Below are 26,460 nucleotides of genomic sequence, written 5' to 3' on the forward strand. Positions count from 1 at the left end.
TCATTCCCAAGGGGAAAGAGCTAGAGTTGGTGGCTATTCCTTAGCAGGAAAGGAAAATGCAGAGAAAAGCAGTGGGACCTTTGGGGATACGAAGTAGTTCTGAGATAGGAGCAGGAAGGCTCTGGACCAAGCAAAGAGACAGACTGTCAGATTTATTTTAAGAAAGTGTGACATCTGAACAACCAGGATATAATATGTAATAAATGTCATCCTTTTCCCAGCAAAAGGAAATAGATAGCCTGGGTGTTTATCTCGAAGATGAATTTTATGTAAGACGCACACAGAACCGGGGCAAAAACACAGTGGCCATGCAGATATCCACAGAGGTGCACAGCACTGGTTTGTGCACCTGCAGTCCAGAGCGCATCCCGAAATGCAGTGACTATCCTGCACACACCCCCCTCAGCTTTCCGGGGGTGCCCGCGTGTGCCTTTTTCACTTCAAATAGCTTGAATGAGCATGAAATTATTACTGGCATAAGTGAATCCTTCTAATTTGTGATGAAAAGTGTACCATTCACACGCTGGTACTTCAGAACCGCGAGGTTTTCAAGTTCACTTTACAAGTGGTGGCAGCGTACTTCACAGTGGATAGAAAGGCACTGTGATCACTAGCAGCTGCCTTCGGCACAACTTCCTGTCACAACTGGAGTGCAGAACAGCAGATCCTTTTTAAAGCCGATGACTGCTCTCATCTTAAGTCATACTCCATACATACCTATCACGTAGGTGCACCGTACACAACTCAACAGCACACTCGGCACACTTGCACATACACCACACTCACAACACCCGTGTTCCATGCACACAGGTCCATCCAGCTGCAAATCCCACCACCGGGGTCAAGGAGCAGCAGGACCAGGTACCAGGGACAGAAGAGGGCGCACTACCCACTAGCACATTTCGCCCTGTTAGGCTAGCTTACAGCACAGAAATGAGCAACGAAAGTGCAAACTGTATGAAAAGGAAAATAAAGAAGAGAGCTGAGTACAAGCTTGCAGGTGAAGGTAGAGACTCACTTTGTAAACTCCACAGCAAAGGGCCGGCTCCCTGCCTGCTTCTTTTCACACGCTGTGTGAACTTGGGCGCGTTCTCCATGCCCGTGTCACCAATACATGTTACCTCCACCCCCGACACCTATCTCTTAAGGATGCTTTAACTTTGCTAGAGTTGAGGGAACGATCCAAAAAACAGAGGGCTGAAGTTGTGATAACCCTTCTGTATAAAGATGGCATTTAGTAGCTAAACCCAATGGGTAACTAAATCGCACAAACATGATCTAAAGAAACCAATGATTTTTCTTCCCTAGGAGACACAGCAGCGGGGCTGGCTTCTCGGAGAGGAGGAAGTGGTCGAGTTGGGGGGAAGACTGAACGCTGGGGTCAGGAGGCCTCCGCAGCTGCCTGTGTGGTGAGCAGCCCTGACCTGACACCCGGGAAACCCCCTGGCCGGCCGTCTCCAGGAGCGGCCTTCTGGTCTGTTCTCGGGCACAGAGCGCTGGAAAAGGTAAACCTCGAGGCCTGGTCCTCTGAGTTGGACTGTTGTCTACTCGGGGAGAGGACAGGGTGCATGGTGGAAGAGAGGCCTCCCTGGTAACCAGTTTGTCCATTTTTACTTCACGCTGGGGGAGGAAGGGAGCACTCTGACACGTTCTCTTCAAGATCCAGAGTTAGCGTGCAGAAGGGTGCCCACTGGGGCAAGACACTGCTGCTACACAACTGTCTCCTCTCCTCTGGCCTTATCCTAAAAGCAATATATACTACATCAAACAGAAGCCTTTGGGATACTGTACTGCCACACAGAAGACACAGGGCAAAACCAGGCTAATGTGGTGTTGATGGAAAATATTTTTTTTTCTTTTTTTGGGGGGGTACTGGGGATCGAACTTGGGACGTTGCGCTTGTGAGGCAGGTGGCAGAGCCACTGAGCTACATAAATCCCTGGCCCTGTTTTTCTTTTTCTTTCAGATCAGTTTCAATTGCATATGCTGGCCCAGGGTTTTGTTTTTTTGTGTTGTTTCTCTCTCTCTCTGAAGGCACTTTTGCTTGAACTCACTGGAGGCAAAGCTCCTAACTGATAGCTTTAGTGTTAGGGCCACAAGCTGCACTGTTAGGACCTAAAGCCGGCTGAGGTATTAGATAGCAAGGATCAAGAGCAAGGCTGATGGGGACACAGAGAAATGATTTTGGAGACAGGATCTGGTGGTTTCACCAAAGCGTACTCCTAAGCCCTCTGCTGGTGTCCCCTAGAAAAAAAAAAATCATTGTTTTCTTTCAATCATGTTTGTGATTTAGAGTTACCCACTGGGTTAGCTACTAAATGCTGTAAAACTCTGGGGAGCCAGTGCCCGGTGCAGGGGCTGTGGGCGCCCTAACTTCCAGGCCCTGACTGTGTCTTCAGTGTCATTCAGAGACTCGATGCAGTCACTGAAAGCCAGTCCAGGAAACGGAGTCCAAAAAGAGTTAAGGTATTAAAAAAAAAAATCATTTGAATAAAAGTACACCATTCCACATTCAAAATCTGATTGGGACAGGATCCTATTGGAGATCTGTATCTATATTTATATCATCATCTCCTTTGATACTGTTTTCAAAATCAGTCATGCCTCAAACACACTCACCAATAATCAGAGGGAAGGCCAGCACCCACAAGGAGCCCGCGTTCCCTTACCACTCCCTTCACCGTCTATCACAGGGAGGCTTCTGACCGGTCCTTATCCATCCCCAGCCTCCAAAATACCTAATATTTCTGTTGAAGCCAATTATCTGTTCTTGGAATCACCCTTCTGAGCCGTCAGATTACATGAACTGATTACTCTGCCGTGGAATTTACCACTGCCAACAGTAAGAGCAGGCAATGCTGCCGGAGGAGAAGTCTATTTCAGATAGTGTCTTGAGAGAATCACGGTACCTATGAGAGAAGGGGAAGCCTCTTCCCACTTCTGCGGAGGTAAACTGTGCTAAGGAAAGCGCATTTCAGTACCTGATGAGACGCTACCATCCTTTCAGAGTCAATCTGTCGTTTCCCTTCCTTTCCTCATTCTTGACTTCTGGCCACTGCTAATCATCAAAGAGTGTTTTCTTTGGGCATAGTTTTAAATATGTAAAAAAAAAAAAAAAAAAAAAAAGTCCCCAGTAAGGCTTGGAGTGTGCGGGCACCGTGACAGCAGTGACTTTAAAAGTCTGTGTGATGTTTAAATATCGCATTTTTTCTCGTGTGAGAAACTGAAAGTGTAAATGAGGACCCAAATGGAAGACAGATATTTGGAAGTAGAAAGAAATGCTCAAATGGGAAGGGAAACAAGGGGGGGAAGAAAAAGGGAGGGAAGGGAAAATGGGAAAAAATCAAAGAGAAGGAAAAAAAATGGAAACTACAATCCTGTAAATAGGAAAGGATAGAAGGGTGAGAAGGAGCGGAGGGGACTGGAGAAACAGGAATCAAGATACGTCATGTACAGTAAGTACAAACTCCCTACGATGCATGTGATCACTATGTGCATCGGAAGTGCACCAATAAAATTAATTGAAAAATAAAAGGTCTATGTGATGTTTATATCATATCATTCCAAGACTTTCTTTAAAGGGACTTTAAGACAGACAATAAAATGCAGAAACCAAACTTCCAAGGCAGGATCAGTCTGCCTTCAGCCTAACCCATGAGCGGAGACGTGGGACTGTGGAGCCCTTGGTCCCACCCCAAGCCACACCTCCCCACGTCCCTCCTAACTTGGCAGATAGCCAGCGGTGTGCCATCTCCAGCCCTGCCCACACTGCCAGGCCTATCCTTCAGGCTGTCCCTGAGAAAAGAGGGAGCAAGAGAGGACCCTATACAAGAAAACGGAAAACTCTGACGGCCAACTAACAGATTTTCTAAGTTAATGATATATTTTAAATGTATATAATACTGAGTTCGCCTCCACTGCTACTTGAATTCACGTGTGGCCGTCTATTGAGAGAGCAGCTGCTAAACCAGGGGAATTAGTCAGAAATACTTGAGCAGCAGGTATTAACGGGCCGTGGGCAGGGGGGTCTGCGATTGTGAGCATGAGACCCAAGTGGGACTGCTCCCTGGGCCTGGCAACCACCTCCCTCCCTCCATGTGGCCATTTTTCTCTGTCTGCAGAGAGCCAAGCAACCCCAGGGGCAGGGCAGAGAGAAAAGAAAATAAGCAGCCTTTCTAAACAGCATCGCATCAACCATAAAAACCAAAATTTAAAGAAAGCTCATTTCTATGTCTCCAGACATATCTACTCAGATAGAAAAAAACAACGATCACTCCAAAGGTCTTCTCCTGGGCACATCAACATCACAACTACAACTCACAATGAACTCCCTGTGTGCATCCTCGACCCGACCCAGGGGAGGCATTCTGCGCAAGCGCAGAAAAGCACCAAGCTGTCCCATGACCAAATGAGGCTGCCACTTAGTGATTTCTGAACTGGCAGCTGAAGTCAGAATTCTCCTGTGATTACTGTCAGATGGTGGCAGAGAAGGCCACCCTCGGCAGCCTCCCGGGGAGGAGTTTCCCTTTTGTTCTCCCTGCCCGCAGCGTCCCACCTGCACTGCTTGATGGACAGTTTTGTCAGTTGGGAAGCAGTGGCTCTGAGGCACGGGTCAGGGAGGCCACGTGGATACCCGACTCAGGCCACGTACGTGGGATGGGGTGCTCCCTTTGCTGTTCTGGTCACCATCACCTACGCTCAATCTTCTGGAAGGAAAGGAGGGGTCGGTATCTTCTTACAACAAACTTACTGGCAGCAGCCTCACAAAGTCAGGTCTGCTGTTCAGAGTGCTGGTGCTATCACTGCCACCAGCTACTCTGCGTTACAACCATCACTACTGAAAATGCCGATGAGATGAGGATGACAAGTGTGCACCTGTATACTCCTCCATCTCTTCTCTTTTTTTAAAAAAAAGTATATATGTGTGTGTGTATATATATATATACACATACACACACACACACACACACACATTTTTTTTTTTTTTTTTTTTTTTTTGAGACAGGGTCTCACTCTGTAGTTGAGACTGACCTGGAACTCACTGTGTAGCCCAGGCTGGTCTCGAACTCACAGTGATCCTCCTGCCTCAGCTTCCCGAGTGCTGGGATTACAGGTGTGCGCCACCACGCCCGGCTTCCTCCTCTTTTTTTAACGAAAGGGCCTGGACTGGTTTCTTTACTTTCTTTGGCACATGAATTGCTGGTGGTTTTCAAGGATCCAGTTTGATTTTCCAGGAGAACCATGGCCACTAAACAGGATGCTAAGACACTGCTAGAGGAGGCAAAGGCAGTTCCAGGAGAGGGATTACACATTAGCTACTGGCGGTGATGGTGTTCTTGTCGTGGATGTTCAGCCTCCCCAGCTGACTGCTCCGAAGGGCAATGTTCATGTAGAACCACACCTCCTAGAACATTTGTTAAAATAAAATCAGCCTCATTGCCCAATAATGTAAATGACTTAGGGAGGGAACTCGTGTCTCAGTCTCATTCTGTTTCTTGACAATATCATCCAATTAGGGTAGACTCGGTGGAAATTCTGATTTCATTGACCATCACCGCTGATGAAAATATGCTTTCTGAAGTCATGCTCTGAAATAAACTAAGTTGTTTGCTCCAACTACCTACACACAAATTAGAAAATTATACGATGAGGAGTTTATACCGCCTGCAGCCGGGACACAGGTTATTACCGAAAGTAGCCACCGGCATGGTTTCTGGTTTCGCCGTAAAAGAAGAAGACTTGAAAGGACTCGGTGGTTTTGATGTTCGTCTGAAATGAAAACCCTCCACGAGTGCGTGGCACTGGGCTGTCATTAATGTCAGCCATGCGAAGACCCTGTCGCCACGAGCTTGGTAGTCATTTTCCTGCTGTGACCACGGCTTTCCACTCTGGTACTTCAGGCACTGTGTTAGTATTTTTCCAAGAGACTCTTTGGGCAGTCTTGTCTAGGGAAGCATACACTGGCACACACACAGCCCACTGCTAAGTGAATAGGTGGCCCGAGTTTGGTAAAGTCAGCCAATACTATCCACGGGAGGATGTATTCCTTTTTTTTGTTTTTTTAGGTTTTTTTGAGACAGGGTCTCACTACGTAGTTGAGACTGATCTGGAACTCATTATGTAGCCCAGGCTGGTCTCGAACTCACAGCGATCCTCCTGCCTCAGCCTCCCGAGTGCTGGGATTACAGGCACGCGCCACCACGGCCGGCTCTCTATTCCTTTCTTGAAAATGCTGTCAGTTGATGATGACAACCTCCAGCACTGGGAAGCCAGAAGTACAAATACTATCCAGTGCTGTTTCAAAATAATACTGTGGATCCAAAAAGCTTTACGTGGCTCCTATTGAACCTCTTGGTATCCAAAGTCGATGAAAGTAACAAAAACCCCGGCTTTGTTGATACGGTTGATAATGGGGAGCATTTTCATGTTCTAGGCCTGTTTCCTGATGATACTGTAAACCAGCAACAAAACACTGCACTTCAAGGCCGTGTCATGAGGAATGCAGCATGCTGCGTTGGGTGGAGTTAGTGGTATAATAATGGAAAAACAAAACAAAAAAACAAAACCCCCCAGAAAAAACAACAACTGCCACCTACTCTCTTGTTCTATGCAGTCAAGTATGAAACAAGAGAAGAACACAAAGCTATTTTCTTAGGAAGTGAGCATTAGGAAGTGGTATGTGCTATCACAGCACCAGGGTGTATTTTATGTTGTTATTTTCCTCCTACCATGCGTTGCCCATGAATTAATTTAAGAAACAAGGCACTGGAGAATAGACTAAATATTAAAGTGGTATTTGCTGTACTTTTTCAAACACTTTGAGAGCAGGTACCAGAGTGTAAGAGAAAACATTTTGCAGTTTCCCAAGACACTACCCTTATCTGTCATATTTTCATGGTTTCATTTTTTTCCTCTCCCAGTCTGGAGATCGAATCCATGACTATGTTCATCTTGCCTCATTTTAAACTTTGCGAGAGGATCTCAATAAATTGCTACGTTTCCCAAACTGGGCTCACACTTTTGATCCTTCTGCCTCGGCCTTCCAGAGTGCCAGGATTACAGGTGTGTGTGCCACCTCACCTCGCTGAGTATACCAGTTTTAATATCACTTTTTCACAGCAATGGTTTCAAATACTGAGGTGAATTCCCCATGAAGATTGCCTAGGGGCAGGTGGAGTGGCATTTGGTTGTATTCCCATGGCTATCTTTTTATTTCACTTATTTTGTATACTTTATAAACTCAAAGGGCATCGGCTGTCTCCACCTTCTCTCATCATCTTTTTAATCTACAGAAATGAAATCTACCTTTTACTGTTTGTATTAGGAAACAACTACTAATCATACCAGTGGTTTTATAAATCCTACTTCATTAGTGTCTGATTTTCTTCCGGCTATTAACTGAATTGCAAGGCAATGTAGTTAGATCCTTTTATTAAACCAAATGTAAATGAAACTTAAAACTAAGTGGCCCAAAATGTAATTGTGTATATCTAAGCTGCTTTCCACTTCATGAAAAGTATGAGAGAGGAACGTCTAAGACTCAAGTTTTAGGTGGAAATTCTAATGTTAGCTGTTCATAGCTAATCTCAAACATTCTCATTTCAAAATGTGTTTAAAGCTGTACAATTTATAATGCATCAATAGTTCACTTATCCATCAACAGTTCTTTTTGTTAGAGTTCACCAAAAATATGTTTTCCAAAAATATTTGCTATCACATCTAGAAAATATCAATAGCTGTATTAATCAGCTTGCAACCCTCCCTCATTTGGATATTAAAGAGATTAAAGTTATTGTCAGCACACATATAGACCGGCAGTCACCGAGAAAGACCTTTTTTTAAAACAATTTTGTTTTCCTCAAGGGTACTCAGAAAGAGATGTAAAGGGAGATAATCTTATAATATAAATAGAAACTCCTGCTGAAGGTGAAGAGGCAACATAAATAATGCCCCCTTAACTGTTGGATTAATAAAAGCTCAAGAGATGAATGCTTGAATTCATACCTCTAAATTACACCAAATACTGGCAGACAAAAATAAGTTTTCAATTGTGTGAAATCATTACTACACACACACACACACACACACACACACACACGCATGCACGCACAAAACCCCCCAAAACAAAAAGAAGCACTCTGCAGGTGCATGCTGGTTCGGCTGCTCTTTCTGCTAATTCAGTTTATATGGATTCACTGTGTTGACCACTCATTCTTTATCACACTGAGCCAACACCTTTCGAAGAACACCAGACAGCTATGGATTAAATGTCTTTTCACCTTTCAGTTTTCTGTGAGGGGATTTCACAAGACTCCATGAGTGAAATCAAGTCCTAAGTATAGCTGTACAGGGAATGCACAACACAAACATATCCATGTAGTATATATGCATGCACTTTTATTTTCAGCCTTTAGAAATTTCTGGTGAGAGTGATTCAGTGTCCCTATAATCTCTTATCTTTTAAACAAAAGGAAATGTATACTACCCAATAGCTTTACTACTCTGACCTCAATAGGGAGTAAAATGACAGCTGACGGGACCCAGATTACCAACACGAGTGAGTGGTTTGGTCCTAGCAGAGTTTCACATTGTGGTGAGCAGATGGGGCTGTCTGAGTTAAAACCTGCTGTTTCTGTGGAAGAAGTTAGGGTGAGGGTGTAGCACCAGCAGAAGCACTTCCCCTAGTGAAGTTAGTTTTTATGTTGTTCAGTGTGGCTAAAGAGACGGCAAGGGGATGTGTGGAGGGGGGACAGGCGAGAGAGAAGAAAGGGACACCAAAAGGGTAAAGATGCAATATGGCTATGTACCAGTTCACCATGACAAATGCATTTATTATCTGTCGCAACTATATAGTAATACGGGGTGGAAGAAAAAGATGAACTAGACCTTTCAAATCATTTAGTTCTAGACCAATAACGACTTCTGAGATTATACTATCAGAACCCTTGCTTTTTAGCCATGACATTTGAGGCTCAGAGAGGTAAAGGGACTGTTCCAAGGTTCCAAGCTGGGGTGACACTGGAGGACGCCACCACCCACATCTGATTATCTTCTCAGCTAGTTCACCCCAGCCTCCCCATGCCCAGGCTGAACACCAGAACCCACCCATGCCTACAGAAACGTGGCCCTTGAGAGGAGTGAACACAGTTGTTCTGCCAGGACAGCCCGTTAAGCCTTGGCCACCACAGGGAGGCTGACCTTGAGGACAAGAAACCAAGGGTCATTCATGCCTCGTGGTGGTGGTGTTAGGGCCAGGCAGCGAGCTTTGACACCGGGGGTGGAATGCTAGACAGCGGGGGGGTTGTCAAAGGAGTTATCAGGGAGAGAATGTTCTTGAAGCCTGCCAAAATGGGGGTGCTGCTAAAGAGGAAGACCACACCGAATTCAGAGTGGCCACATTGTCCCCAGCTCAGCCACAGCCACAGCCCTCTTGCAGACCTGTCGAGAGATTCTGAATCTTGCCTGTTTAACTTTCCCTTATATTTGCCCTGGGATCCATAGGAAATAAAAAACCAGAGGTACTCCTGGCCCTCTGCCCCATGTCACCTGCTTTGGATACTGGATTCGTTTGTCACAACATTTACCGCTTTTTGGAACACCATGTGCTTAGAATATGAACTGTTCCCTAGCTCCGTGCTCAACACACAGCAGCTGCCCTAAAGGAATGAAGGGATTAGGGAACCTCACCACCTGCTTTCCCTGGTCCCTGTTACTGAATGTAGAACAAAAGGGTTTGTTTAAGATATCCAAGGATAGGCAGCCCTAGCATTTCCTCCCAGCATGGCAAGAACCAAAACAGTGAATGTTCCTAACGTGTCATAAAATAAAGCCCAAAACCATTGGGGGCAGGCATCCTCTGCTGAACCATATTTATTAGAGCCTGCAACACCCAAGATGCCACGGGATTTTATAGCACTAAGAGCAAAGGCCAGAGGCTATGGGAAGGGAGGATTTTCATGGCCAAGAAAGGCTGCAATTAGTCTTGTAACATCCACAGCTAGGATGCAAGTGGTCCACACACGGACACCTGTGTGTGCTGTGAATTACCTGGAAGCAGCTTTAAAACAGACCTGGGCCCAAATGCAAAAGATGCCACTTTCTAGCTTTGTGATCTTGGAACCTTCCGCTTCTTAGTCTCAGATAACATCAGCTTCACAAGGCTGTGAGGCTTCACAATGGTGTGAGCGTGTAAGTGTACAAGTAGCCCAGTGACTGGCTGACCATGGTAACCACTATTCCTATTGTTATGTGAGCGACTGACGTTTTTATCTGATCTCAGATAATTCTCAATCATCAAAGTTAATCTCCATCTGCTTTTCTGAATCAGGGATTACTGTAAGGTCAAGCAGGCAAGGGAGTCCAGGTTGGGTGGCTTTCTGGCCGAGGCTTGGGGGTTGGGTAGAGCTGTACTGAGCTGTGAGCGCCTGTGGTGTCTGCAGAGGCAGAGGCAAGGCTCGATGGTTGTGATATCAGGAGTGGTTAGCAGAGACTGACAGCGACTGACTGTTACAAAACACAGCACTGGAAATGGTGGCTAAGAGTCACGCAGGCTCTGTTCCGATTCCAGCCCTGCAACCGACTGGTGATGCGATCAGGATGTGCCAACCCCTAAATACGCCACTTTGGCGTAAGGATTATTCTCAGTGGAGGGCAACAGCAGGTGCAGAGAAAGGTTCCTCCTCTCCCCCATCTGCCTAAAGGCAGGGCATACATTTCTCTTTGTGAAGCCATGGGAAGAGGAGGCGACTCATCCTCTGACAGGGGCACTGAATGAAGTCTGCAGAAACAGCCCCGATGCCCATTCGCTCACATATTTCCATGTATTTGCCTTCCCACAATTACTACCCTGATGCTTAGCCCCCAAACCACCTCCTTCCTTAGTTCCCCATACATTTGTCATTCTTCATTAAAATGGTACAGAAGCCTCCGGGTCTCAGCCCCTGGGTGCGTTCACCTCAGTTTTCTGAAGACCTCCCACACACGTACGCAATAAGGCTTTTTCTGCTGGTAATCTATCTTTTCAAGTTTATTTTGCAGGACCCCTGACACTGAGCATAAAGGGGCAGAGGAAAAAAGGTGTTGTTCTGTTTTATCCTTCCCTAACACTGAGTAACTGATTTTGAGGTATTTCTACTCTGTAAAGTCACTTCTTAAAATTCTGCGATTTGTCAGTACTGACTGTAAAAATGTAAGGAAAGACATATAGGGCATGACCTAGGATATAGGCAGATTATTTGAAAGAAAAATAAAGGCACAAGGCTGTTGTGCGTAAGTGTAATAGTTAAGTATTTTTTGTCTTCATTCAAAAAGCTTGATTCTATCAATGAGAAATATATTTGAAATGAGAATAAAATTACAGTATTTTTGGCACTTAAAAAAAGGAGCCAATGCTTAGTGACTCTCCAAGAAAGAAAAGGCTGTTTTGACTATGGTCGCTCTGTAATAACCAAGGCACCATTTAAAAATAGCTGGAATTAATTACCGGGCTGATGACCCATTGAAAGACTTATTTAAATACCAAAGCCTACTCCAAACAATCACGGGAAGTATGGTTTAAAATGGCTTTAAAGTGCAGAAAGCAAGACCAGCAGCTGAAACAAAAAAATGCATTATCTTGGGACATTTGCTGCTTTGGTGGGCAAGATTCAGGATGTGAACCTCTCAGGGGAGTTCTCAGACGGGTTAAGAGAAGCCACCAGACTTCACAGAAAGATGAGAAGGTGCCACATAGGGTCACCTGCCTGGAAAAGAAGGGTCTCTTTTCAGCACCGTCCCAAAGAGGGAGGGGAGCCCTTCGCACATGATGTCCCACCACCCACTCTCAAACCACCTCCCCAGGGGCCCCGCTCATTTGTAATGTGCCGTAGCATAAAATTAAAACTTCCACAGAGAGGAAAATCTGTATTTTAATAAGCCTCTGCGGCTATTTTAGAGTTGCATTATCTCCCTGAGCTTCCTGTGTCTCGCCCTCTGTGTCTTGCGTCCATACCATCATAAGCCAGCGAGGAGGTGATAATCTTCGCAGTGTCCTACTTGCCAGCAAAAGTGACACCAATGCAGTTCTTAGTTCCTCTCTGTTACCAGGATGGTCTTTCTGCACATCAGGATCCTGGGCACACCATGTGGCCAGACCGGAGCAGTTTCATGACTTAATTCATGCCTGCTGATTAAATGCATCACTCTTTCCCTTACTTACTACAACCCAGATGTGCCCTGTGGTGGACACGCTCAGATGAAAGTGTAAAGGAATCAAAAGGTTCCGGAGCCCTTGAGATCTCCAGGTGGGGAGGTGGGAGTGGGGGTGAGCCACTCTTGACGTGTATTGGTTTGGAGGAGCAAATATAAATTTCAGTATAAATTGCTGCTCACAATAACGCTTTTAAACTGGCAATTATTTATACTGTACCACTCCAGGAACCCTATAATTATTCTGTAAGCACATGCCAACGTCTACCCTGTCTCATGATTGCCAACACAGCCTTGTTCAAGAGAATTAGAGGCTGTGTTCAGATTCTGTGTGGTGCTGGGCAGTTGCTGTTCAGAACCAGGAGCGACCGCGAGGTGCTGCGACACTCGAGCAGGCTGAGGCCAAAGGCACAGAGAGAACTGGTCCCCATCCATCACGATGGGACGCAAAGGAGGGCAGTGGGCCGTGGGCAGCTGGGCACTGATATTACTCGAAATGTTTCCTTTCTAAGAAATAATGTCACTGTGTCATCTGTTGAGCAAAATGACTTTAAGGAAACAAACAAAAAAAAAATGCTTTAAGCAGTAGTTAAAGAATTACCACTTTCTCCATCTTCCTCACTCTCTCCTGCCCAGAAAAAAATTTTTTTTTCCACTTCCGGCCTTCAATGCTGCGATCTGTAAGTGCATGAGGTGGTTTACACACCTCACAACACCCGTCCATGTGGGTCACCTGACGTTGCTGACCTATTTTTCACCATTTCTCTCTGCTATGCAAACTTGCCCCCTGCCAAGGACAAGTAGGAGTCCCTCTACTTTTCAACAAAGCATAGATCTCTCACGGAAATCTCTTGCATTCACTGTAAATGCAAAAGCTTTTGGGGTGTCTGGCACTTCAAGCAACTGTTTGGGGGAAAACGGGGTTCATTTTGGGTGTCTATCCTTTTCATTTCACGGTCTTTCTCCTTGTAAACTCACCCAATTACGGACAAGCAGCTCTGGGTTCCACATCCATCCCCAAATGAAAGCACACAGTTGAAGTCTACTCTTAGAAATGGTGATGCTGTGGACCGGTTTGATAAAAACTAACAGGGGAAGGTCTTCTGCCCCCTCCGCTCATTGCTAGAGAGCTAAGGTAATCAACCACCTGCAAGCAAGTTCTGCATGACTTGCCAGAGTACTTAGGGGAGCGTCTTCCCTATTCCAAGTGCCCACGTTCTTTTTTAGCTTCTCATGCTCACTCTGAAGGGGAAGGTGCTGCCACAGACTGCTCCCCGAGTGTCTTAGAAAGTATGACACGAGTGTGCGCCTGTGGACCACAAGCCAAACTCAGCACTGCTCTGTTAGCAAAGGCCGGGAGTGCCGCTCTGCAAACCACTGGGCACACACGAGGTCCTCCTGGCCTGGGGTTCATGCTTCTATCTCCATTTCAGGGGGCCCCATCTTTGATTCGAACCTTACACACTCCTAAAAGCCTTGGAAGGTGAAGAAACACTGCAAGCTAAACTCTGAGGTCTCCTCCTCTCTCACGTATCCAGGCTGTGCTTCCTCATCCTCCTGCCATCTTCTCACCAGGGCTGTTTGTTTGTTCACCCCAATTCAACGACAAATGACATGAAGCAGATTTACCAGGGCGTGGATTTCTGCATAGTGCGTCCCCAGCTGCTCGAATGACAGTTACATATTCACTGGATACCACCAAAAAAAGCCAACTCTCACTGCCAAATTTAATCCCACAATCTCTGCATATGTCTTCTGCTCCTTTGGTTCTAAGAGACTCCTCCTAGGGCTGGGGATTTTAGCTTAGTAGTTCCACCGCCTGCCTTGAAAGCCCAAGGGCCCAAGTTCGATCCCTGGTACCAAAAATAAACCAAACAAACAAACAAACCAACCAAAAACAGTATGTAGATAACTCCTCCTATCACTAATTTTCTCCCTCCTCTATTTTGTTCTGCTTAGTACTCAATGATTCTGTGAAGCCTGAACTTCAGGCTGCTGTGGAGGAATCCGCATTATTTAGTCAAACCTAAAACTGACCCACTTTCTTAAATTGAGTAAGATCTAAAATGCGCACAACTCTCACGGTTAACTGGGAACCCAATAGTGGGGCTTTAGGGCACCACGCAAGGGGGCGTCAGATACCACAGGTGGCTTGGGAGGAGCATTTGCAAGCAACAATAATCACAGACAGAAGTTGTTACAGTACTTTCTGCTGTTATGTAATGAGCTGTAACCTTCCTTGCTGGGTTTATCCAGATTCAGCTACTATAAACTCTGGGATGGAAACCTAAACATAGGAAATGCTGTACTTGGTTGGTTAGGAACCTATTTCTTTGGGCTCAAGAGAAACATCCTGCAAATAGGAAACCAACAGAAGTTACTTTTTGGCTAATTCTCTCAAAGGATGCAGTGAGTGACAGCGTCCCAAGTTCACAAAGCTTTCTGATAGACCTGTGTTTACAGTATCAGCCAAGCAGACCGCAGTGACTTTCAGCAAGTAATTAGAATTTTCAGGTAGCTGGAATCTTATCCAAATAAGCACATGAAAACAAAGGGGTCATTACTATCAATATGGAATATACCTAAAATTATGACATCTTTCTCTTTGTAGAGTATTCTGAACGTAATTTACTCTTTTGTGATGAACCCATCATAAAACATTATTAAACTTTCATTTGAAGATTTATTAGAAACTTACCCTCCAAATTTAAAATGACCATAAATGTCGTAACACTCTCAAGGCCTTCTAAGATTTATCTGGCATTTTGTTCCCACACTAAAATGGCCCTAGGCCACTCTTCTTTTTATAATGTCCCCCTTTGACAGATGTCAGTCTTTCTAAGCAGTCACATATTAGACCTCACCAGGCTCTCCCTGTACTTGAATATTTCTGTCTTAGAATGAGCTACATTCTTAGAACTCAACCAAATTACTAAGCAGAGGACTGATGTAAAAACCAATGAGAACCAGGATGCCCTGGTCCCAAGGGACTTCCTGGGGCAAGCACATGCACTGTGGTGCCTGAACTTTGGGGGTTCGCTGCTGGCTTCCTAGGTTCTCAGATGGCTCCTGATAGAAGAGGCTGCAAGAGGACTGAGTTGTCACAGGTGAGGCATTCTGGAGCAGGGAGACAAAAAAAGTAACTGAAAGACCACATCCTTCTAATTGCCAGAGAGTGTAATGCCCGGGTGACAGTCACTTTTCTGTTATTTGAGTAACAGAGTGATGATTATCATAAGTTTATTCAACTTGGGGGAAGTTTCTCCCCCCTCAATGCCTCCAAATAGGTATGGGTTACGAAAGGCAAACTGAGTTATTATTCATTACATCAGGATTTCAGACCATTCACAAAATTCAATAATTCAATTTCTGCTGGGCTAAAGGTGTAGGGAAAGTGGGAAGTGTAGGGGAAAGCTAATAAAGGAAAAGAAAAAAATGTGAGAAAATGCAAAAACGGAAATGTTTGTAAAGGGGGAGGGGAGGAGGGGGTGAAGGGAGGGCAGGGACAAGGGGAAAAAATGAGAACCAAGACCTGTCATGTAGATCCCAGATCCCAATGACAAATGTAACTGTACTGTGTATCTAAAATGTACCAATAAATTCAATGAGGTTAAAAAAAAAAAACCCCAAGGCAAACTTCATACTCCAAGGAAAAAAAAAAAATCTAAAGGCTATACACCCAGTGCATAAATTTGGCCACTATTTTTGTTTTTGTGTATTTCACCTTTTTTTTCTTGACTATACATAGTCAAGACGTAGTACTACAGTTGCCTTTTCTTAAGGAAGGAACTTAAGCCATAGCGAGAAACCTGGGAATGGTCTGAATTTGTGATTTCAGGTCACTTGTGGACCACACCCACCCATCCTGTGCTGCCCACATCTGGCAAAGTTAAAACATTCACAGAGCAACTCCTGACTACGTTCCCGACAAGACTGTAGCACATTCAGATCTCTCCAGAGAACGTGGTGCACTTCTTAAGGAGATCTAGGTTGGAAGTTATCATCCAGCCACAAATGTAGTTCAGACCTATGATAAAATATGTCCCTTAAAAACGACGACGATGAATAACAAGAGTGCATTTTTAAATTTTTCTTTCTTTTGTGGTCTTACGAGTGCTTTCTGAAATAGTCTAATTCATAGGACCTATCCAGGGGCAATGGGTCCCAGCTACACTCTTGCTATTTCTTCATTAACATGGGAACCTGGCTGCAGCAGGTACATTTTTGTTAGGCCTACGTTGAGCACACGCTTAAGTGTCGATTTTCTTCTCATGTGGCCATGGGGGCAGACTGTCCATCTTCCCTTTGCTACAGCTGCTAGTAAAATTTAATTGTAACTAGGCTTTTTTTTTCCTATTTAAAAGTTATATAGGCTTATTAAACCAAATTTAGAGAACACAAAAGACTAAAGCAAAAAAAAAAACAAACATTATCTTCACTTCTGAGATAATCAAGGCATACCTGTATACACACAAGTACACACATAGATGGTGATGTTTTATTTTATTAATTCTCTTCTGGTAGCAGGAATTGAACTGAGGACCCTGTGCTTTCCAGGCAGACATGGTACCACTGAGCTAATTCCCTGGCCTGGTGATGTTTGAAAACACAAATGTTTCTACATATGGGAAAGTAGAAGTTTTAATTTCTATTATTTTTTTTAAGAGTAGGAAAAATTGTTTGAGAGAAAGTAAGCTTCTATGAGAGATAGAAGGGGGACCGGAAAATGGGTTGCCCCTTAATTTGTATTTCTAATGTTGAAAAATGAAAATTGACAATAACTGAGGTATAATTAAATTTTGATTATTTACAGTAATGAAAAAAAGTTAAACTCTTATCTTTGAACCCAAGGAAGAACTTCATGACTTGTAGACCCAGAAACTTGAGGCAGAAGTGGAAGATGCTTTTAGCCAAAATATGGCCTCCGAGGTTCCAGACTCCTTGCAAAATATAATGGATCCTGAATTGCAAAACACGGGTGTATTTTTTAAAAAGGGTCATTAATACAGAAGGGAAGTAAATGTATACCCCAAACTCTATCCATTATTTGAAATTCTCCCAAAGTGAACATAGAGCCAGTGTATGTACCAAAGCAAAGCCAAAAGGAGATGAATGTTTTAATACTCAGATAAAAATTCCCATTCTTGAACCAAACTACAAATATTTGCTTTGCACCCACTAAGTGCAAAGTTTGGACAACACCTATACCAGGTGTGCCAGGCAACTGTCCTTTTAGGCCTCCTGCCAACAAGATGCCCAACAGTCGCCCATGTGAAGTTCAACTTCCTGCCTTTTGGCTTCAGGGCAGCTCTGCTCTAGGTGTGGGGAACATCTGACATACTTCTTAGACGAGACCGGGCGCGTTCAGGGTGGTATGGCCATAGACTCGATCGACACACTTTTTAATTCGAAGGTCTCTCACTTCACTTCAGAACAAAACTGACCGTGGGACTAAGAACAAGAAAGCCCCATGCCTTCGTCTTCAGCTTTTGGCAGCAGAACACCAGGTGTCCCCCCAGTTCAGCTGCTTGTGTGATAGATCCTAGGGGAATTACTTTGAACCTCAGTTTCTTTACTTGAAGCAGAGGGGAGCATACCACTTCCTCACCTCCTGGGATTCTAAAAACAAAGCAAAAAGGTGCAGGGCTTGGGGGACAGAGGACTCTCAGAAAACCTCACCTCTTATTGTTCTGCGCAAGGAGGATATGGGGAAAGAGGCTCCCCCGGGGTTCAAACTGTGGCTTTTCCTGTGTGGCTACATCACAGGCACTGCTTATCAGAGGACACTTGCTCTAGTTCACTGCGGTTTTAGTCTCAGTGGTTGCTGGGAAGTTTGTGTCAACATGGCAAGTGCACACCACGTAGCGATGGTCTGCCCATGTGTTTTCATCAAGTGGGGTTTTCTGGCAAACGCGGTACTCAGTGTCATGTGAAACATCCCCATATACTGCAGGGGCCCACATCTAGCTTTTCCTTTTTCCTCTCACCTGTAGCCTTCTGTATGCTTCCTGACTGAAACACACTTGTCACTTCTTTCTGTTCATTGCTGAACTTTTCGCCCAGGCTATAACCCTAACATCTGAGAAACATGCATCTGACAGGTGGTACACAGCACAGCTTTTGACAAGGTTAAAGGGCTATATCCAGTGTGGACACCTCAATTCAAATCCCACTTCTCCATGCTGTGTGATCTTCTTGTGTGAAACCTTTATCTTTCTGATCCTCAGTTCCCTTTATCTGTAAAATGGGATAACAACAGCTCCTACTTGAGAGTTGTTGGAAGTTAAACATGATTATGCATGTTGATTATTGAGTCCAGTGCCTGACATACGGACACAGATGTGATGCACATCAGATGGTTGTGCAGTTACTGAGTTCATCTTAATACGCCACTCTTCACATCTGAGACATCAAGGACAATCTTCCTTTGGAGCTGTTTCTACTGGCGGTGGTCAGTTTGGAAAGAGGCACCCCACGGTCTCATCCAGTTACTTCACTCATGAGAGAGCTAGGTAGGGTCAGGGTACAGCCAAAAGCCATAAAGTGCTATTTTCCACTGGCGCTGCAGTAATGTGGTCTTTTGGTCTCCTGTCCTCTGCTCATGAAGGACACAGGTACTGGAAGCATGGAGCTCCTGAGAGCAGCAAGCGCACTGTTCAAATATATTTGGTTAATGGGAGACCTGAGGGAATCCTGGACTCAGTATTTTCTCAATGAAAAAATACTATTCTAACAAAATTATAGGAGAGCATAAAAGTGTGGTGTTTAAGGGATTCAATACCCTGATAACACCTGAGTTATCCCCTGTAGCCAGTGCAAAAATAACACCATTGTATGTTTTTGCTTCAGACTAGGGCTTAAGGTTCAATGCCATGGCCAACTCCTTGCCAGCTGCCAGGGCGAGCAATGACTTCTGGTCAGCTCGTGTCCATTCCCCACTCTCAGCAAGGAACAAAAGGTCTTCCTGAAACCTCAGCTTCTGCATCTGTCCAAAAGAGTTTGAAGAACACTGTCTTCTTTTCACCTGGGCTGACTGCAAGGGACAACTACAGTTTAACCAGACAACAGAACTACATTTAAATGAAGTTGGTGTATCCCCAGGGATCTTTCTAGGTGGGAAATGGCACACAATGGGACGCTTGGCTTGTCTTCAGTTGTTTAAATTTTCAAAAATCACCCAAAGGCTTACTTTTTGCAGCCACAAGTTCAAGAACTGTTGTTCCGTGTTGGTTTCAAACAGTGCCAAAGGTGGCAAAAGTCACTGTGCAAATACGATGCTCAGTGTGCATATTATACAGTCTATTTTTATACATCTATTAGCAGAGATATTTGGAAAATCTTTTTGCTGTTGAGACAAATTGCACTTGTCCAATATCTTCCCGTCTAGAGTTCATTTATATCCGGCCTTTGAGCTTTAACCAATGTTATTCAACAGCCAGCTCAGTTTCATTTATAATGGATTTTCTCCAACTGGATCTGTTTCATGTTAAAATTAGTGATGAAAGTAGTTCTTTAATGGAACACACAGCAGGCAGCAGCAACTTCTGAAACCTAGTAGCGATTGCTTAATTATTAGCCATATCACCTACACAGAACCAAGATTACAGTAACGCTCAGGTGGGTCTAAACATATTACAGGTATCACCCATTTTTTTTAATTAGGTAATTACAATGGGGCCTGAGTTGAGAAAGTCAGTAGAACAACTGAAACAGCTGCCGAAACACTTGAAGAAAATGAACTGTCTGTGGATTCAGGGCCAGGTACTTACAGATCTTAAGTATCACTTACCTCTGGCTTGAAAACAGAAGTGAACTCTGATACTGGTTTCTTGCCCACCTACCCCCTTGATGTTGGTAAATTGTTCAGTAAGCATTTGGGTAATAGGATGCAAAGTTAATAACTGAGGTCTATAATTAACACACTCATATGCACACACTAAAAACAGGGTACCGAGGAAAGTCTTCCTATTAGGTGATGTGGTCAAGAACTAATTGGTTAATGTCTATACAGCTCAACGACATATAAATAAACTGTATGATTATTATAATTATGGAGATCACAGTTCAAAATCCACTTCGAGTTCAAAGAATAGTAATTTATACATCTAAGTACAGACGCAAATATTTAACTGTGTAAAAGCACTTATATTAATGCGATTCCAAATGTTAAAAGTACTACTCATTGGTCAGGTTTAACTTTTTTCTGTTTTGCTTTGCTGTAATAGGGATTGAATTCAGGGCCTTTGCACTGAGCTACATCCACAGGCCTTTTTTAGTCTGAGTCAGGGTCTCACTAAGTTACTAGGTTGCTGAGGCTGAGCTCAAAAACCTCTGACTCTTCTCCCTCAACCTCCTAGAGCGCTGGGATCATAGGCATGCACCCCTTACTTTTTTTTTTAATAAAAAAATCTTGCATAATGCAAAAAAATCATAATTCCTTTACTACTTTCATGAGATTATTTTAATGTTAAGATTTTTTTTTTTTTAAAGTGGTGATAGGAAGGGAAAGGGGAAGTTGTGCTGTTAACATCCAGAAGGCACCTTATGAATTACAGTGCGCACTGGTGGATGGTTAAGTGGAAGGTGATTTAAATTTACTGAGAGCTGAGTTGATATGGGAAAGAGAGTGAACAACTTGTTGCAAAGATCATAACCATGTAATATATCAAAACCAGACTCTTTTGAGAGAATTCAGGATGTTCATTTGTCATTTGATGTGGGCCATGAATATCCCAGTTCCCTGGGCAGCAAAAATTGGGATGGGAATGGGGGAAAGGCAGGCAGGGGTCTCAGCACAAACAGGCGTGGTGTGTCCAAGAGCCTCAAAGCAGGAAGCAAACATAGGGAGCTAGGTTTGTGGGCCTTGATCCTTGAGAACTTGTTTGGAGGTTCTATCGCGAGCGCAGCTACTTGTATACCCTTGACCAAGGAAACGGTCCTCCTCCATGAGGGCGGTTGTCCTCTTCGACTGAGCGGGCAGCTTCGGGAGGGACGCACATGGAGCGGTGAGGGAGGAAGGGGACACCCCTCTAGCCGGCCAGATCAGCCGAATCAACCCTGGCAATCAATGGGGTTACAGACGTTGCAGCCAGATCGCCCTCACATCTTGGGCCTTGATCCTGAAGGGCTCTGAATACTCCACTAAGAAGAAGTTTGGACTTCTTTTTAAGGCACTTAAAGATTTTATAACAGACCAGGTCTGGCTTCAATCTCACTGAGGAGCTCAGGGCCGGTTGCCACGTGGGAGGCATGGGGTGGGACAGGCACAGATCTGGGGACAGCTTGTGCCAAATCTATGGTGTATCAGGTCCAGGTGTCAGAGCTGAGGGTTTTGTCTCCTCTGCCCAATGTTTAACCACATCTCACCAATGATAAATGCACTAACAAATATAGATGAACCAGCCACAGCCACGAATCACGCTCTGTAACTCTCCCGTGAATTTAAAGAAATTTGCTGCTAACCATACCAAGGAGATATCATACAGAAGTTCATTCAGATTTCCAGTCTTAAAAAAAGAAAACCAGAGTCAGCTGCGGTAGATCAATTATTCCAAATGATGACGGCTGAGCAGAGCCGAGGGCGGTGGCTCCCTCCCCACAGTGTGGGTGCTATCCAGTGACCAAGGAGCTGCCCGCGTCTGCCACACTCCCTTCACCTGCCTCCTCTAGAACTGTCCACTGGTACTAGCAAGCTGTCGCACGGAGAGAGTAATGCCGTGCCAGGAACTCACGCCACATCGCCTAACATCTTAAACCTTTGCACAGGGGCCCCGTGTGGCGTCGGATGCCTCCGAAGAAGCCCCTACCCTCCAACAAGGCAGCAGCAAGGGCTGAGCAGGAGCTTGCAGGGGAGAGCAGGGCTTGCTGCTAACTCCCAGGCGGCAGGCGGCCAGGCACGGGGCTCCCTTCTCTTCTGCTGACGGACCTCTAATCTGAATCCGAGCATCACTGTTTCCCCAGCATGGTTTTGTGAGTTTTCCTATAACAAGTAAAAATGGTGAGCTTTGAGAGAACCAGCAGGGGCTGAGCGGCAAAGTAACGGAGCAGGTAGAAGCTGATGGAGTAGTTTTGGTTTCCATGTTTCATATGGATTTCCATTTGGCTCGTTCCGTACTCAGCAGAAACCAAAACCAAAACCAAAACAAAAACAAAAACACAAGAAACGCAAAAGCATGGCATTTCCTGGAGTGTGAAACAGATCGGCCGGTGATATAATTTATGAGAGGCCTTTCTGTGGTTACTGAATTTTCACACCTTTTTCTTCTGGCCTTTAGAGTCTTATCATTTCTCTGCAGTGAGAGGTATTACATACTGGAAAGTGGCTGAAGTAATCAATGAAAGTGGCTTGTTCATTTTGTTCTCTTTCTCAAAAGAAAGCAAAGAAAGGCTCTGTTGTACAGATTCCAGTTCTCTGAATGATGCTCAGAAACAGGCAGTAGATGCTCAGTGCGGCTTAGGTAATGACAAGAGCGGCTCTGGTCCTCACAGCAATTCGGGGACGGGTGGTAGTTAGAAGTGCAAACCAGATAACAGCAAAGAAAAATGACAATCAGTCTCCTCATTCGACACAGTAAACGAAAGAGTCGCCATCCCCTGAGGATCATGTTTACAGTCATGGCGCTCAAAGGATGAACTGGCTGGAACAGGGGAGGATGAACAATACGAGGGGTGAGAGAGGGAGGCAGACAAGGAAGGTTCTGAGTAAGTTAAACCTCCTGGTAACAAAGACCCACAGAGAGCAGCTGAAGCATCCTTTTATTCGCAAATCAATAGAAGCTATTCAAGCCAATATGGTTTGATTCAGCAGATATTAACTACAGGCAAAGTGATGCAAATACGTCAGCAAAAGGAGAGCAAGATAAACGGAAGAAACCCACACGGGCTAAAAACAGAAGAGAACAGAGAGTGACATTTAAAGACCAGATTAAAAGGACAGGAAAAACTAGAGAGAAGTAAGACGGTGTGACATGAAGTCCCCGGGCAGAAGAGACCGAAGGGGACAGATCCAGCTATCCCCACTGGACTCGCTGGCAAAAAGACAGAAGATAACTGATCCCGAACACAAGCTCTGCAATATCTGTTGAACGACTCGGTGTACGTGAAAATTTTCTTTCTCTCTGGAAATGAAGATAAACTAAGACTTTCTACAGTACTATCCCAACACTTTTCACCTGTGGAGATGGTTAAAACCACAGGCAGTTTTAAGGATGATTCCCGAACAGCCTTTCATTTAAAGAAATTACCACGAACCTCATCTAGGACCCCAACTGACACAGCGATTCAATAAGAGGGTCACGATGCAGTAGTTTGGGCACAGAACCGAAAGTCAGGCGGCCAGGACTCCAAGGTTGGCTCTGCTGCTACGAGAGTAATGCCAGGCAGATACCTGACCTTCTCACGTTTCTGTTCTGGATGAACTAATGGGGGTGGCTTCACTGGGTAACTGGCAGGACCGGTCCACATTCCTAAGCACTGGGAATGAAGTCTATTACTGTATCAATGACAGGGTCCATGGCTTCTCCATGCTGCAGATGTGGCCCAACCTCGGATGGCAGACGGGAGCTCTGTGTCTGTCTATCTCTCTATTGCCTACTAGTAGTGGCTTGTCAGTGGTATCATATATAATCAATTCTAGAAACGTTTACCCATCTGTATTGTCTGACTATTGCTATTTCCTCTTCCTGGTGTTTTCCTCCCTGGGCAAAGGAACAAGGAGAGGAGTTTCCCTGATTCCCCACAGGGCAGCCACAGTGAACGAGGATGCGTTTCCACCACACTGGGCCTAACAGGAGACTGCCTACGCTCACCATGCTGCTAGATTTGGGAGGCTCCATTAAAGCTCCAGTGCATATGTGTGTTCAGGTCTTCTTTTTGCTGTTGTTCTTAGCTGAATCTCCCCACCATGTAAATGAAAATGATGCACATCAAATTCTTTGTTACAAATCTATAGCCTAGTTCCTGAAGAATTAAACAGGCCAAATACATCACTTAAAGCACTTTTTGATAAAGATTATAACTAAGGGCCAGGGATTTAGCTCAGTGGTTCTGTGGCCTGCCTTTCAAGTTCAATCCCCGGTACCAAAAAAAAAAAAAAGATTATAACTAAAGTCTTTGCAGCATACTTAGGTGAGTATATGCTATCAAAAAATCATAGCAGAGGGATGAGGAAGGCTGGATTCTGGTCCTTAGCCTGCTGCTAACTCCCCCTGGGCAATGCTTTTAACCTCTATACAGCTCGATTGTAAACAGATGGGACCAGATGAGTTCTGTGGTCTCCCATAGTCCTGATATTCTATAAAATGCCTCACTAGTGAGGGGACTGCTATTTCAAACTATGTCATTTCCATGATGAAAATTCTGTTCCCAATTAGGAAGATAACAAGATGTACGTATGCATTTGAACATTATGCCAAAACGTAAGTTGAGCTCACAACTTATTACCTCATTTAAAAAGCAGTAACCTATACACAGGGCAGGATATGAGGGTGACTTACCTACAAATAAAAAAAGTGTTTTTTTTTTTGCAGTACCCGGGATCAAACTCAGGACCTTGCACCTGTGAGGCAGGGATGGTGCCACTGCGCTAAATCCCTGGCCCTTGGATGACTTACGTAGCACTATTCTAACTCACAGCAGCATGTAGTTCTACAGTGAGAAGTTCAACTTATGTTCAAGATGTTGTCTTGCATGATCAGCAAAGGACGAGGATCAGTCATTTAGACATTTGTATCTCAAGAATCCCCCAAATGGACACGATACCTATTTGCATAGCCTTTCATAATTTTCCTAAACAGCTGACTACTTTGGGCATATATAACCGTAAGAAATTCAGTGCAGGCTGGCTATCCCTTTTCTAAAATGCTGGGAACCAGAAGAGTTTTAGCTCTCTCCCTTCCTCCCTCTCTCCCTCCCGTGTCTTCTTCCTTCCTCTCTCCCCCTGCCTCTCCTGCCCCGCTTTTTCTATCGCATTTTGGAGTACGTGCATAAAATACAAATCCCTAATCTGAAAATCCAGAAATCTTCCAAAACCCAGAATGCCCTACTCAAAACATTTCTGACTTCAGGGCCATTTCAGAGTTCAGATTTTTTCAGATAAGGATGAGGAACCGGTGTGAAGCTGAACTCACAGCCATAAACTCATAGCCATTCTACATAGCTGGATCATCCCACTTTAACTGTGGGTAGAGAGACCAAAAGAAAAAAAACAAAACACAACTAGAAATAAGACCTGTAATAAAACTACATATTTGAAGCACTTACTGATAAGCCTGCACAGAATCATCTCACTTCACCCTCCGAATAATCCAAGGAGGTCAGTGCATTATTATGCTCAGGAGTAGACTAGCGCCATGGCTGGAAGTCAAAGCACTTGTATTCTGGACAAACGTGCCAAGTCTCAAGTGTTTACCTTGAATACCTGGAGGAAAAACAACCCAAGAGGCAGCTGGCAATCACACTCCACGGTTTGGGCATAAGTCCTGACTAATGTGTGTTAAATCACCAAGCACATCTTTAAATGAACGTGTGCCACACCGGCTCCCATTCAAACATGGATCACCAACGTAGTAATTACACCGGCTGTGACATGAGTGTAGCCCACGGTGCATTTTCACTTTAACAAGCCTGAGTAAGTGCAGGAGTGTGGGCCGAGCTTTTGCTCGATAGTCAATACTTGAAAGCTGGCTGCAACCTTTAATTTAAGCATTCGCTTGTATCCCCAACAGGGCGACAGGGGTTCTAGTATCAAAGACACAGTACTCCTTCCTTTCATGGCCCTCCTGTAAGCAAGCGATTGAACTGCGGAGCCACAGAACTTGTTTTCCCTCCTCCTGGCAGCGCAAGCCAAAACACCACTGCCTCATTCATCTGTGCAACATCTTAATGAAGTTCCCGAATCAATTTATAACAAGCAAAGTGGGAAAGCCCATTGAAGGAGTCGGTGGCGGGTGCCTTTCATTTCTCTCTCAACAGCACACAAGTGGCCGCGCAACAGCGCCGACACCCAATCAAGCCAGAGCGGGGTCCTCCGCTACATCCAAAAGGCTTTTTTATTTTCCCCTGACATGATTAAGGGAAAGGGAGATGCTGGGAACATCTGATTGTCCCTAATGATGCCATGTGCCTTAAAAAAAAAAAAAATCTTTGGCAACCTCCCCCAGGGCCTCGCGTGCCTTTCAGGGTGAACCCTTCTTACACAGGTGAGGCCCTTTCATGGTCTGAACCCTGCCGGCCCCTCCGGACGCCTCATTTGCAGCAGTCCCTACAGGTCCCACG

The 26,460-nt window shown here is 44.7% G+C and overlaps 1 protein-coding gene across 3 annotated transcripts in view; it reads right to left on the reverse strand.

Annotated features, from left to right (window-relative positions):
* Rora (RAR related orphan receptor A) overlaps nt 1–26,460 on the reverse strand; it is a 165,645-nt gene that overhangs the window by 41,614 nt on the left and 97,571 nt on the right. The window contains exon 1 of one of the 3 annotated variants that reach the window (XM_010641227.3): nt 1,019–1,174. The exons of the other annotated variants lie outside the window; for them this stretch is intronic. Coding sequence (XP_010639529.1) covers nt 1,019–1,097 — 79 coding nt within the window. The 5' untranslated portion in view covers nt 1,098–1,174. Of the gene's footprint in view, nt 1–1,018; nt 1,175–26,460 lie in introns of those variants that run through there. 3 annotated transcript variants of the gene reach the window in all.

This window comes from Fukomys damarensis, unplaced genomic scaffold (genome assembly GCF_012274545.1).
Source record: "Fukomys damarensis isolate Sample0158 unplaced genomic scaffold, DMR_v1.0_HiC HiC_scaffold_25, whole genome shotgun sequence".
NCBI classification, from domain to species: Eukaryota; Metazoa; Chordata; class Mammalia; order Rodentia; family Bathyergidae; genus Fukomys; species Fukomys damarensis.